The 14,306-nt window shown below is 44.6% G+C and overlaps 1 protein-coding gene and 1 long non-coding RNA gene across 6 annotated transcripts in view; one reads left to right on the top strand and one right to left on the bottom strand.

The window, feature by feature from the left end:
• Positions 1-342: 342 nt before the first annotated feature.
• On the bottom strand, positions 343-2,552 carry LOC137485625 (uncharacterized). The gene is made up of 2 exons (XR_011005400.1): positions 1,881-2,552; positions 343-1,177 (listed from the first exon to the last, which is right to left on the bottom strand). It is a non-coding gene; the product is annotated as an uncharacterized lncRNA (long non-coding RNA).
• An 823-nt stretch (positions 2,553-3,375) lies between these two features.
• SPNS2 (SPNS lysolipid transporter 2, sphingosine-1-phosphate) overlaps positions 3,376-14,306 on the top strand; it is a 133,197-nt gene continuing 122,266 nt past the window's right edge. For all 5 annotated transcript variants that reach the window (XR_011005398.1, XR_011005396.1, XR_011005397.1 and 2 more), the window contains exon 1: positions 3,376-3,828. Coding sequence is in view for 1 of the 5 variants with exons in the window: in XM_068210197.1 (XP_068066298.1) it covers positions 3,534-3,828 (295 nt within the window). In the remaining 4 variants the exon portion in view is untranslated. The remainder of the gene's footprint in view (positions 3,829-14,306) is intronic.

Here is a 14,306-nt window from a genome sequence, read left to right as displayed (position 1 = left end):
AATGACTGAGGTAGGTGCAGAAAATGTGTGCTTGGTAAGCAGAGTAAGAACTGGTATCTTCAGGGCTAGGACTTCAACCCACCTAGCCTGAGCTCCTGTATCATCAAATTACAGCCCATTCTCTCTGCAGGGAGTGCAATAGCTCATCTTGAATTCAATAATGCCCTTGCTAGAAAGGCAATCAAATCTGGATTGGAGGACAGAAAGGAATAGAGAATACACCCCTTCTTTAGTATTTTGTTCCAGAGGATAATCACTCTGTAACAAATGTGAACCAGATGATTCATTAGAATTTTTCTAACTCCAGCTCTTAGCATTGTTCTGGTTCTTGCTATGCCATTCCCCCTTGATTAGAACTCTTAAAACTGGCATTTTTCTCCCCATGTTAGAACTTGCACACTGTAATCAACCTGCCTCTCAACACCCTGTAACAGCCAAGCCCAGCAATGTCTCTGAGCTAGAATCAATGCTGTTCCTCTTAAAACAGTCCAGTTATCTGATTCATCCTGCCAGTAGAGACCATTCTATTACACTTTTTCCAGTTCCCACTGTTTTCTCTTTACATAAATCTTGTGACATAGATGCACTGGCATCGTCTGTGTTTGTCTGTGAGTTTTCCATGCACAGTGGAAGGTGTTAGGGTTGGCTGCAAGACCCTGTGTGTCCACATAACTCACTGCTCAACCAATGTCTTTGTGCTGTATCTATGGTTGTCTCTGAGCTGAAACTTCTCTCTACATCAGGAATAAAAGGATGCTCTTGTATGCTTCAGCTTGGTCCTGCATTGCTCCATGTTCAGTGGCCATCAGAAGTCTGCCTGAACTTTGGAAGATATATGTTGACCTTTAACAGTAAGTTGGTGTTTGGGATGACTTTTTCTTTGCTTGGGGATTTGTTGGATTGAGGAGATTTGGAGAAGTCGCTCCCTAGAAGTCTTTTTAGGCAGTTATTCTAATGTGCATTAAGCCACCATGGCTCCAGTGTTAGCTGTGTTTGTGTGCTTGATACTGGTTAAATGAAAAGAAGAAATGAAATTAAACACCTGTTCCTTATGAAAACTGTGCTTTCTTAGCTGCTTTCAGGAGAACCATCTGACTCAAGAGATTAAGGTCTTTAATTTTACCCTACCTTTTAATCTCATTGACATCTTCTGAACATTGTTTTCTGTGTGCAGAGCCTGGGGTAGACCAAGCAGTGGGAAAATAGACTGTGAGAGTCTAATAGCAGAGAGTAGAATAGACTGTGGAGCAGACCATTTGTATCTGAGGGCTCCTGGATGTTCTGTGGGACTCCTTGAACCTGCAGTTCAGCTGTGTTTAGTGCCTGATATGTTAAAAAAAACCGTGAGTTTTGCCACTGCTGGGCAAGCCAAATGGTCCTTGTGAAGCTATTTCACTTCATTTTTCCTTTTTCTTATATTCTTCCTTTCCTTTTTTCTTTTTTTCTCCTTTTCAGTTCTACCATTTTGTTGCTTTTGGTTGGTTTGGTTTTTGTTTGTTTTTCTGTTTCCTTTTGGGCTATATAACATGTGAGCACTGTCACTTAACCAAATTAGGTACATCACTAGAATTCTGAAATTAGTGGGGACATGAATAAGCACTTTTGTCAATATAACTATTCCCATATACATCTGAACTGCAGATGCTGCTATGGAGCAAAAAATGACCCCCTAGACTCCAATAAGTCAACCTGAACATTATCATTAAACCAGATATGTTGTTTCTGTTACTGAAATGAACTCTGGAACATCTGTGCAGACCCATTCCCAATGTTAAATTGTCACTTCTCACTATTTGGGAGTGACACGTATCACCGGAAACGGCGTTTGCTCCTTTCCTCAGCAGTGTTGCACAAACAGCCCTGAATTGCAGGTGACTCACCAAAAAGTGCCCTTTTCTCTGGTAGCATCCTGAGGGTTATGTTGGTGGTATCTCACCAGATTTCTGGCATAGTCTGAATCTGGTGTCATTGGTGGGCAGGGTGTGACACAGCCAGGTATGCTGAGCACACACACACGGGCTGTGCTGCAAGCAGCTCTGCGTTCCTCAGAGAAAGGCAGGGGGAATTTGTTTAAATACCTGAGAGAAAAAAGGCTTTAATCACAACACATTTTCTTAGGTAATATCAACAAACTGAGAGAAATCTGAAATTGTAACATGCTGGTTTTGGACATGTGTTGGCTCTCCAGCAGACTTTTTATTTCTCTGGTTTTAGTTACCTTTTGTAGTTTTATGACAGGTATGACAGGCTGGAGCCACTCTGCTTGTGAACACTTTTATCTCTTTGAAGATTCTCCTTTTGAAATGAAATGTTTCTTGGCCGTTCTTAGCTCAAAGGTGGAACTTTATAGGGAGCGGGATGGAACTGTTTGCAGTGGGGGGAACTCCAGAGCAATTTTACTTCCTTTGAAGATGTGTGTTGTTCCTGAAGCTACTCTTGTGCAGCAGGAAAATCATCTGAGGCCAAGCAGGAAGTTGTGAGGTCGGTGGCACATCCCAGAGAGCCCTCGCCCTGCATCGCACTGTCCCTTCCCTGCCCAGGACACAGCTCAGGGCACGGAGAACTTTTGGACAGATTTATTTTTAAAACCCACATCTGAGGGTAGGCCTGAACAGCCCACATGGAGTTCATTGTTGGGTACAAGCCGGTAGTGCTGGAGCCATTGGTTTTCTTTGGTGGGTTTGTTTTTCTTCCAGCTACCTCCACACTTCTGCCCACCCGTGTGTTTGAAGCTCGTTGCGCAGTGCTGAAGAATAATAAAGGTAGATAAAGGAAATTCATTACATGACTTACTGCTCTGGTGATGTTGGGTAGGTAGGACCCGGCCTCCCCCGGGCTGAGGGGCGCGGCTGAGGTGAGCTGAGGGAGAATCCCCTCACAGCCGGGCTGAGGGGGATCCCCCCAGGGCCGAGCTGAGCTTTCTGAGGTACCGCCTGCCACGGCCGGGCTGAGGGAGGGCCCGCTCCGGGCTGGGCGGAGGGATTCCCTCAGGGCACCTGGGGGGTGCTGGAGGGACACCCTCAGGCCCACACTGAAAGCAGATGAGGTGCCCACCCGAAGCGGCTGACGCACCTCTCGGGGCCGGTCTGAGGAGGGATGAGAAGGCGCCCCGAGGCGGGCTGAGGGGACACCCCTACGGGCTGGTCCGTGCGCGGCTGAAGGGGCGGTGTAGAGCCGGGCTGAGGAGGCACCTGCCAGGGCCGGTTCGCGGGCGGCTGAGGCGCCGCCCCGCTGCGCCGCCCCGGGCCGGCCGCACGGACCCCGCGGGGCCGCGGGGGCGGGGCGCGCACGGCGGCCGGGCCGGGCCGGGCCGGGCCGGGCCGGGCCGGGGCCGGGGCAGGGGCGGAGCCTCTCCCGGGCCCCGCCCCGCCGGCCCCGGCCCCGCCCGGGCTGTCAGAGCCGGCCTGTCCCGGGCAGGCTCGGGGCGACCGCGGGATGCGGCGCTGAGCGCTTGCTCCGTCCGTCTGTCTGTCCGTCCGTCCGTCGGTCTCCCCGCCCGGGCTCCCGCGCGCCGCGATTCCCTCCCGCAGCCCATGATGTGCCTGGAAAGCGACGGCTCCTCCGGCAGCAGCCCGGTCTGCGGCGGGCGGCTCCGAGCTGGCGACGAGGAGGAGGAGGAGGACGGCGAGCGGGGCTGCTGCGGCCGGGGTGCCGAGGGCGAGGTGCAGACCCTGTCGGGCAGGATGAACCCCCCGGCGGCCGGCAAGCACCCCGACCGCCCCGCCGCCCTCCGCAAGGCGCCGACCCTCGGCCGGGCCCGGGTAGCGGCCGCCGGCATCCTCAGTGTGGGCAACGTGCTCAACTACCTGGACCGGTACACCGTGGCAGGTGAGCGCACCCCGCGGCTGTGAGGGCATCCTCCGCCGCCCGGGGACAGCCCTTCCCCGGTGCAGCCGCCGCCGTCCCCAGGGTTGTCCCGGGCTTGGGTCAGCGGGGCTCGCCCGCCGTGCCGGGGCTGGAGAGGAGGGATGGCGTGAGGGATGCGGCGCGGCCGGTGCCCATTGTGCGGCCCCTCCGGTATTGTTCTCTAGTTTGTCTGAATTTTATCGAAAATGAGAGGAGCGCCCTTTGTTTGCCTGGGCTCGATGACGGAATCGGTGCTCGATGGGATTCGGGAGGGACCGGTGTCTGCAGCGCGGTGAGAGCGGAGGGCGCTCGGCGAGGTTCGGGGTGATGGCAGACGCGTTATCGATCCCGGCACGGGGTGAACGCTGCGGGCGACAGGTGCAGCTGCGGCCGGAGAGACACAGTCTGCTGCCAGACGGGGGGAGACATGCGAGCGCGGGGTGTCCTTGGGTGAAAATCGCAGCGAAGCAAATCCCCTTTGCTTTGTCCCTGCGGAGTGCGTCCAGCCTGGAACAGCCGGCTGCCCTTCAGCCCTGTGCCAAGGAGGGTCCCTTCCCTGCAGAACTCCCGAGCAGGTGACAGCAGAGCTGGCAGGAGCGGGCGCAGGAGGAGCAGCTAGGCAGCTGCAATGCACTTTGCAAAGCTCGGTTTTCCTAAGGTACACGCTTAAAATCATGCGCTGGTGGATGTGTGACCAGCCGTAGTGTGTGAACCACTATGTTCCTCAGTACTTACTACTACTGTAAAGCTCAGCTCCAAACAAATGTCTGTTTGGATGTTTACTGTGCCATCCCTAGAGAGGACTCCTTGTTTATTCTTGTCAGGCAATAACAGCAGGGAAGAAGATCATCACTGAACTTTTTCTAATTAGAAATGAAGTAGGCTTGTTGGTAATCAACTGTCTCATGTCATTAGAATATAATACATATTCTCTGTTTGGCAATACTGATAATTTTATCTTCAGAGTTTACAAAGGGGTTTGTGCATGTATAAATTTTTCCCTATGCATATATATGTTTTAATCACTAGGACTCAATGTGGTGTTAAGCAAATCCAATATTTGTTTATACTACATTAAAATAATATATGTTTGTAGGGCAGTGATAGAGAGCAAGGGACATAAATTTAAGTCACTGTTGTTAGAATAAGTTGGCCAGGTATTTATTTTGTCTGGAGTAGGGAGATGGGGAGGATTAGGAGAATTTAGCTGGCACCATTGTGGCTTTTTTGTTTGTCTTTTTAGATGTGGCTTGTTCCTTCAGGAAATGTAAAGGCCAGTATTGGAAGGTATTAAGTACTCTGCTCGTAGTCAGTCTGTTACAGAAGGAAGCTTGAAGATAGAAGGTTAAGCTGGTATTATTGAAGGAAATTGTAGTGTGCTCCCTTGCCCTCAAATAGGGACCCCTCTAAGTGGAGTTTTTCTACAAAGCACCTTTAATGCATGGGCACTTTCTTTTTTAGGAGGCTATTCCTCCTATCATGCATTAAAAAAAAAAAAAAAAAAATCCCATCTAGTTCACCTCTTTGCTCTAGCACTTCCACCGAGACCTTTGCCATCTGATTTTTCTGCCTGCAAGAACTGAAAGCTTTTCTAGAAAGGCTGGAAAGTGCCTGACCAAGCAGAAGATAAAAATGCCTGCCTACTGTAATGTGGCACTGCCAAACCCAGTGCTGTGATTGCTGGTATTTCTAGGACAAGCTCTGGTATTGCTGTGCTCAATAACTGCCCTGTGGAACTTATCTGTTAACATTCAGCTTGATATCAAAGGTTTAAGATCTCAGACATCAGACTTGCCTTTGGGGACAGAATCAAACTTTGCATGGGATTTTTGTCTTCTGTCAATTGGTGTTTACTTTTCAAACTGGTGTTACATGAAGTGCTAATCTAAAACATGAAATAATTTAAATCCAGTGTAATAGAAGAGTTGTGGTAATAAAAATTATATGTTTTGAGCTCAAAACTGACTTGATTATAAAGTCTTCCCTAAAAGTAATCTTTACTTTTGTATTTTGAGTCTTAGTGCATACCACATGCTTATGTGATGTGCACTTGCAGATGAATCAAGCTAGCACTTTGAATATGCAGCTTATGTCTCAAGACAGGTAATAATTAGTAAATACAACTCTCCAGACCTTCAAAGTACATTTCAAATATGAATTGTTGCAGCAACATAATAAGAGATTTTAACACCAGCCACGTTATGGCAGGGGAAGTAGCATCAGAAGTTATGATTTACCTAAGGCCAGTGGACTGTTGTGAGAACTGGAATTAATTTCTGGTTCCAGCTCTATTTGAAACAAGAGTTAGAAGAGCAGCAGTACCAATGGAAACTGGTTCCTGAGGATTTGTCTCTAGGGTGATTCCTGCTATGGATTCTCTGATGTCAAATAAGTTGACCTTTGTCATTAGCCTTTCTCTTCTTGTCTTATAAGAGTCTTGCATCTACCCAACCATTTTTTAAAAATGAAAGTGTTGGAAGCTTTGGGACTTCTTCCTGCTGTCAAATTTAGTCAAAGGCAGGTCAGTGGCCTCAAAAGGAATTAGCAGGCAGCTGACAGACATAAGCAGTGTATCCAGCTGTATGGGCACAGTACTCCAGGTACATCTTCTGTCTTACTTGAGAACTTAGTTGCAATCATTTTGGTTGGCCAAAAAGTATAAGAAAAAGCAAGTATATATTTAGTGTATACACACACGTATATATAAACAAGTATATGCAAGTATGTATTTATTTACTGGGGGGAAAATGATATACAGAGTTATTTCTAGATGTAATTTCCTGAGTATCTTCCACTATTTTCTAACATAGCCTCACAGAAGCTGGATAGCATGTATCCAGTCAATGTAAGAGCATCTTTTGTAATAGAAAGAACTAGGCTGACCTGTCCTATAGCACATCTTGCCCTTAAAAGTAAAATATTTAGCATTGCTACAAGGAAAACAGCAAATGTGCTATTTCTTATTATGTGTTTACACTTTGGACACATAAACGTTGTGTATAATGAGTTGGTTTTGGGTAATCTTTTTTTCAAGTGCAATACACAAGGAAGTAGCTGCCTTTTTTCCTGGCTTTGGTTTAATGACTTCCCAGTAAGGATTAAATGAGTTTATGATGGGATATGCCTTTTTGGTATCTGGGACAGAGCTTGAGTGCAGTTTCCAAGATACAGGGCATACACAGCTTCACACCTGACACTAAGTTCGCTGCTTTTTTGGGAATCCATGATGAAAATGGGTCTCCACTGAGGACTGGCCTGTTTCTTAAGGTTTCAGAATAAGTTTCTTCCAGTACTTAAAAATAAAGAGTCTGCACAGCAGTAGTGGATATTTCAATAAGGTCCTTATGTTTACAAAGAGTTGGAAATTTCCAGAGTGTGTAGAGTATGTTGGATCATACTGATATTTGGGAGAAGCTGTCCCAGACAAGAAGTGCCAGTGCCTCTACTGTGGCTCTTGTAAAGAAAAGATTGAAAACTCAATCAGTGCTGACTGTTACCAACTTGAAGGGAAATGATCTTCTGCAGTTTTCTTAATAGGTCTTTGATCATACTGACAACAGTTGCCTGTGGAGAAAGCATTCTTTCAAAAGCTGTGATATTTTGCTGCTGTTAGGACAGCAAATGAGTAAGGACAAGGGGAAAATAAAAGTAAGCAAACCATTGCAGATTTCCTGTGAAACTGCAGGATTTTGGACATCCCATGATGCTAGGACATATCTTCTTCCTTAATGAAGGTTTGGGAAAAGTCATCTTGCCTTCCAAGCCTTCAGAAGCTTGGAATGTGGTTTCACAATTATACCATGGGTGACCTTTTACTGTGCCTGCTGTTGACGATGAAAACAGTCTTGCTTCATTAGGGTGTCACCGCCACCTTCTAATTCAGATGCTACTTCCTGGCATTTCTGTAGTGCTTTAATTTAAAGGTAACAATTTAATTAAGCTGCAGAACTACCCAGAAAAGTAAATGAGTCTCACTATCCCACTACAGAAGGGGAAACCAAGTTGCAGAATGTCAGTGATTTGCCTGTGGTAATGGAGTTAGTGGCAGAGCCTTGGCTGGTATCAGTTCATCCTTGAGGTTCTCCATCCCTGTCACAGACTTTGGTCTGCTGGTTTTGTCCTTTAAATGTCTGCAACTTGGTAATAACTGTATTTGTGTTAATTAGCCTCTCATTACAACACATAGTTGCAAATCAAATGCCATTCTTTGAAGATACACACATGCAAATGATCACTGAAAGTTGAAAGTCAAGTTTACAACTATGCAGTAGAGACTCCAGCTTAAGGGTTAGGAAAGGTTCAGCACTAACTCTCAAGTGCAAAGACGTTGAAGAGGTTTTGAGCCAAAACTGCTTCTTTTCACTTGTGAGCTCACATTCCTGATAGTAACATAGTGCCCCATGGCATGCTTCTTAGTGAAAGCAGTCAGAGAGTTCACATGGAATGGGATAAAAAGAGCCCCTTCTCCCCTTGTAGCAAGACTATGCTCAGTGCTCATAGCTTCAGGGAGGGAAGTATCAAGAGGCAGTGCAAGCACCCAGGACACAGCTCTGGAAGGGCTGTAATGCTGGAAAATATTAGAAAACAATACTGACAGAATGCACTTGAGGCAGCAGTGCTGCCAGCTCACTCATGTGAGAGTTTGTGAAAGGATGACAGTGTTTTACTTGGGCAGCAGGGACCTGTTACTGACTCAAAATTCAACAAGTCCTGCTTTGGGAGCTGAAGTTAGACTTGAACCTCATGCACTTCAAAAGCAGGAGACAGAAAGTGCTCTGCAGCACAATGACAAGGACTGTGCCATAGTATCTTGTTCTCTGGAGTTGTTTTCCCTGTGGGATGGGCTTTATTGCAAAGGCTGCTGCTTCCTGTTTGCTGATTCTTATGCGAGTTGGCAGGATTTGTTCCAGAGTATTTTACATTTCAAGTGAAGTCTTATTATGTTTAATCATAGTATTTTTTCTTCCTTGTGCTGTAGGTTTGCCAGATACTAACTATCTTTGTTATTATGTGCAGATTTTCCTGTTTGACTCTGAGATCCCCTTTCATGCATGTTGATGAATTTTATCCCCAAAGCATCCAAGTCATCACAGCCAGAGAATGTGGCCTTTATTACATGGAGTTAATATGCTCATAAATATTGAGTGTGTTCTTAAGAATAATGTAATGATCTTATTAGTCCCTTGATCTCTGTGACTGTCAACACCAGAAGCTTTGTGATAAAGCTTCTCTGGTCAAAAGTGTGGAAATCTTTAATCATTCCTTCAGATTTCTCATATACCATACCAAGCTGCAAGAGGGTTAAATTCTAATAAATGGAACTAACTGAGAACATTTACTCTTCATTTTTTCTGGTACACTGTGCATGAGAAGCAAATAAGGTGCTGATGACGTAGCATGATGGGTTATAAATTTAAACAGATATTGTTAAAAACTATTGACTTTTCCTGTAATACAAAATCCTGTAGCTCTTCCTTGGAATTTCAGTTGCTGAGGAACTTGTGGTTGAAAGGTGTTGTAATGTATCACCTACATCAAATAAGGTCTGTAAAGGTCTTGAGGTTCCTTATAACTATCAGAAAAAGCTCGTGGTATCTCTTCAGGAGATTCAATGGGAAACCATGATTTTATTTGACAGATAAAAATTAGGAACTCCAGAGATCAGAACTCTTCTCAGTTGCTTGTTTGCATCATCATTGCTTGATGTGTATTATGGACCAGGACATTGTTGTGCAGCTTCTATGGAATAAGGTGGTGCACCCAAAGTACTTATAGTCCACATCTATCTCCATACCTCCAAGATATGTCGGAGAGCTGTAGGCCAAGGATGGAGAGTCAGAGGGACAGAAGAGACAGCATTGGTCAGTGGGAGGGGTCCCAGAAGATGAGCAGATGTGGCTTTTTGGTAGGCAGTATAGGCAGGGGGCGAGGAGGGATTTGAGGGAAGAAAAGGGCAGCTTTCAACAAGAGTTTACAAACAGCATCTTCCAGACATGAAGAGTGTCACGGGAGAAAGGATGAAGATGTCTGTTGGAAATGGATAAGGGAGGATGATGCCCTTCTGGCTGAGAGAGTTTTGTGGAAATTGTCTCTATGGATGTAGGGTAATGAGTGTTCTAGAAAAAATGTGTGTGCACAAAATGAGGTCTGCAAAGAACCTGTGAGATGCCTAAGGGGCGAGGGAAGTTAATGGGAGCTGAGCAAAATGGGCTTGGGCTCAGAGCCCAGAGAGGTGTAAGTGAGGTGAACAACACCTCATGGTTTCCAGAAAAGTTTTGAGTACACATCTTGGCATGGACCTCTCCTGTAAACTGCATTTTTGGTGAACTGGTCTGAAATTCTCGGTATGTAAATCAAGAGGTAAATTTGAGACAGGTAGGGTCAAAATAAGATAAAGAAACCCCCAAACAACCCAAACCAAACAACAATCCCCCAGTCATTACTACTGAGTTCTTTACTATTAGATGTCCCCTTTGACTTCGGTGCTGTAAAACCTCTCACCCTGCGATTCATCGACTGGACGAGGACCCCACCTAGAACTGCTGAACTGCCGAGCACAGCAGGCATCTCATGCATGGCTTTTCTTTTCTTGACACATCTGTTTTCATTGTTATGTTGTGTGTGTTTTTGTCTGATGTAACCCAGCTATTTCTGTAGGGTTGCAGGGAAAGGAAGTGAAAGGGAGGGAGCACTAATATCCGTGCTCCTGGTTTTACAACAGTATATAAAAAATCAGGAGGATGAGAATGTTAGGGATCCTGGCTGACTGAAGGGATGTGGAATCCTTCCTGCTTGTGGTCATGGCTTTGGACCTGTCACCAGACAGGAGTGGCTGAAGGTTTCTTTTGGAAGGCTTTTGCATGGAGTGGCTCTTTCCACTCTTCATGGTGCTGCTGTGTGTTTCATGGAACCACCACATTATCTCTCACTATATAAAATGACAGAGTAAGGAATGGAATTCTGTCAGGCTGAACTTTCTAGACTGCAATGGAGCATGTTGTGAGAACAACATGCCACCTATTCTGTACTTCTGGTTCTGAGGAGATAGGTATCAATTCTCCTTCTCCAGAACTGATCTCCTGCCACAACTGAAATCATAGAGCAATTTTAGCAATAGAGAAGGGACAGAGATACAGAAGAAAAGCTAGGCTTTATGCCTTGCCTTTCTGAAGTTCAGGCTTGAGCAATATGACCATACCACGGTTGTGTTGTTGGTGAGCAATATTATCTCCTATAGGGATTTTTTGTTTCTTTCTTTTTTGTTGGTTTTTTTTTTTTTAATATATTTCTTACGCTTCTGTTGGTGGCCAACAACTGCAGTAGCTGAACAGAAGAGCAGAGGGAAAAGACCAGTGTTTATCTGGAGAATAGCTGCAGTAACAGCTTGGAGTTTGGCTGTCAGAGTGAGAGAACCCCATGCTGGAATGAAAATCCTTTCAGCCTTGGCATGTGATGATTTTTTTGTTTAATTTTTTTTAAGGCTGCACTGAACCAAAACTGCAGTAATCCATCTTACTCCTTGTTCAGGCTTCTGCCAATAATTATGTAAATAACAGATCACAGTTAATTATTTGTTTCATAGCTTCCTATTTTCTCTATTTGTATTAGTAACATGTCATTATTGTCTTAGAATGCAGCTCTGTGTTCTTGGCAACATGGAAAACAACAAAAATGGGTGAACTGACAGTGGCAACAGGACTGGTGTGTGTGTGAAGTCTGCAGGGCCTGAATTAAACCTGCCTGAAGGTTAACTCTGATTCCCATGGCTGTCCTGGGATTTGCTGATCTGTGCTCTCTGCATATTCTCATTTCAGAGAAGTGATCCCTCAGGAGGGTTTGCCAACAAAGCAGTATGGATCTGAAAGGTGGGGGAAATCTTGCCCTGCTGTTGACTGGCGATTTTCACTTCTCTCTGCCTGTCATGTTTGCATTTCATGATTTGTGCCTGTGTGGTGGTGATGACCTTGGAAGTTTTAATCCTGGGTTAGGCAGCTGCTTTAGTACAGCTTTCCTACCAGGTGGTCAGTTTGGGAAGTTCACAAATTGCTGTGTGCTCTTGCTCTGTTCCTCTTCAGTGAAACTTTCCATTTGAAAATGGGAGACTATGACAGGATTTCTTTTCTAAGAATTTGTGTAAGATACTGTATTCTCATTTTCACATTGTCTTTAGTGTTGGGTGATTTTTTCCATCAGACTGGTGCTTGTAAACTTTGCCCCAGCCAGACCCACTGGGGCTTGGCTGTCCCAAGCTGTAGGATGTAAATAATTTGATGTGACATCAGCTGACCAAGTGCCACTGCTGTCCAGGCTTCAGTCCCTGAGCAGGTTGGTGGATGAAATGTTGCTTATGGGATGCTGAATCAGAGCTGCTTAAGCACTTTGGGCCAGGCACTAATTTTGTGAAGTTTCTGGCATGTTCTCAGTGCTAAATAATAATTAATACCGAATTGCAACACTATTAATAAATACCAACTGTGCAAACTATGCAATAAGGAGAAATTATTTCTATTGCACTAGTGTGGCTCATAAAGAGGGGTCATTGCCTGTGTTGGTGTGCTGAGGTATTAGAACTCAAATACTGCTGCAGTTATACCCCTGTTAAAACATTTCTAATAGTCTTGTTATTTCCGTCTAGCAGCCAGAAATGCTGACTAACTTTCAGGATAACAATTTTTTATATATTCAGGAAACAAAATACCCAAGGGCCACTGGCGACTGACAGCTACAGTGCTCTCATTAAAACTGACGGTTCCTGATCAGCTCCATCTTGGCTGTGTTAGTTCCTTTTCTCATGAGGAAGAGAAGACAGAGGACAAAAGATTATTTAATGTAATAATTATTAGGATATGAGACTTTTTTTTTTCCTTTGCAATTTTCCAGGAATTTGTAACTCAGATGTACCAAAGTACCTGAGTAATAGTGCTTAGAAGGGCAAACATTAATCTCTCCATAATGACTTTCCTATAACAAGGTACAGAAAATGCCAAGTGTTGGCTTCTAGTCATTGATTTTTGACTGTAAGAACAATGTGCTGAGGTTCCTGAGTTTCTGATGATCAGTTAATATCTGGTGTTTGCATGTTTTATTCCCAACTGGTATTAAGACAAGGAAGATTTTTTCCCCTCTAAATGAGAGCAAACATGGTGCTTTTGCTCATCTGTACTTACATACTGACTGCGCAAGCAATACTCAATCCCTAATGAAAACCTTGAGTCACAGGTCAGAACATGAGGTTGTTGGGAGCCTCTGGTGCCCCACACAGTGAGTATATCTCCTCCTCTCCTCCCTTGCCCTTCTCTCCAACAGCATTTCTTAGTCATTGAGGAAATAACTTTATTTCCTTTACCTCTGTGTTTATTTAATCTCCTTTTTACAGGTATAGAGAGGCTGGATGCTCAGGAGCAGTTACCCACACCTCCCCAGCATCTGTTGCTGTGTGCTTTTCGGCTCTGGGGTGTACCTTGAACTGTACAGAAGAGCTGCAAAAGCAATAAAATTAATGAGTTCTCTTCATTACTTCATTATAGAAGTGTCTTGGCAGATCTGCTAAAGTTTACGGTCACTTGCTATTTCCTTCATGAAACATATTTTTAAGTAGTCGAAATTTTCACCTCTTAAACGTTGGCAATTCCAGCTGTTTAAGGTGCAGTGGGAGTACTTTATGTTACGACAAAGCTACCAAAATTTTCAAGTTTTTGGACTGTGAATCAAGAGAGTTGCAACAGTTGCTGGAGAAAAGAGAGATAAATCACATTTGGTCTGCATTTCATTGTGCTTTTTAAACTTCTGTCTGGAAGTGGCCAAATTAGTAATGTTTCTGTAGTCATATTATGTTAAAAAATATGTAATGGTTTAAATGTCAAACTGCACCTTATTGCAGGCTTACATTTGCCTCTCAAGTATGCATTTAAATCACTTGCATTGCTGAAAGCTACTTAACAAGAATAAATCAGAAGTGGAGATGATGTTTGAATAAAACCAGAAGTTATGCGAGTGGCTAGAGAAAGGTCTCTGTCTGTAAGCAGATGCAATCAAATCTGAATCAGGATTTAACATTTTTGATTTAAATATTTAGTCAAGCTCTATTATACCATCCCTTCTCATTTTCTACTTGAATGGGAAATACGTTCATCACCATTTAGAAATTACTGGGCTTTGTAATCTGATGATGTTTGGTTTTATTCACTCAGACTTGTGCAATTGAAGCACAAACCACTTCAGTCCTGAGTGGGAGAGATTTCCTGGGCCACTGCTGCCTGCAGAAGAGGTTTGTGTGTACAGCATGAGCCCAGCAGTGGGAGAGCTCAGATTGTCCAGGCAGTCATAGATGTTCCACATGTGGTCTCTGTCCAGAGACTGCCAAAAAACAACAGGCAGGCTCAGCCATGGTGTGGACACCACTAGTTAGTAGATTTGCATCACTGATATGATAATTAAGATGTTTGTAAACTCCATTAATC

The sequence above is a fragment of the Anomalospiza imberbis genome, chromosome 20 (genome assembly GCF_031753505.1).
Source record: "Anomalospiza imberbis isolate Cuckoo-Finch-1a 21T00152 chromosome 20, ASM3175350v1, whole genome shotgun sequence".
Taxonomy (NCBI): Eukaryota; Metazoa; Chordata; class Aves; order Passeriformes; family Viduidae; genus Anomalospiza; species Anomalospiza imberbis.
Note: the sequence above shows the minus strand (reverse complement) of the source record. Positions and strands in the feature narration are given on the sequence as shown.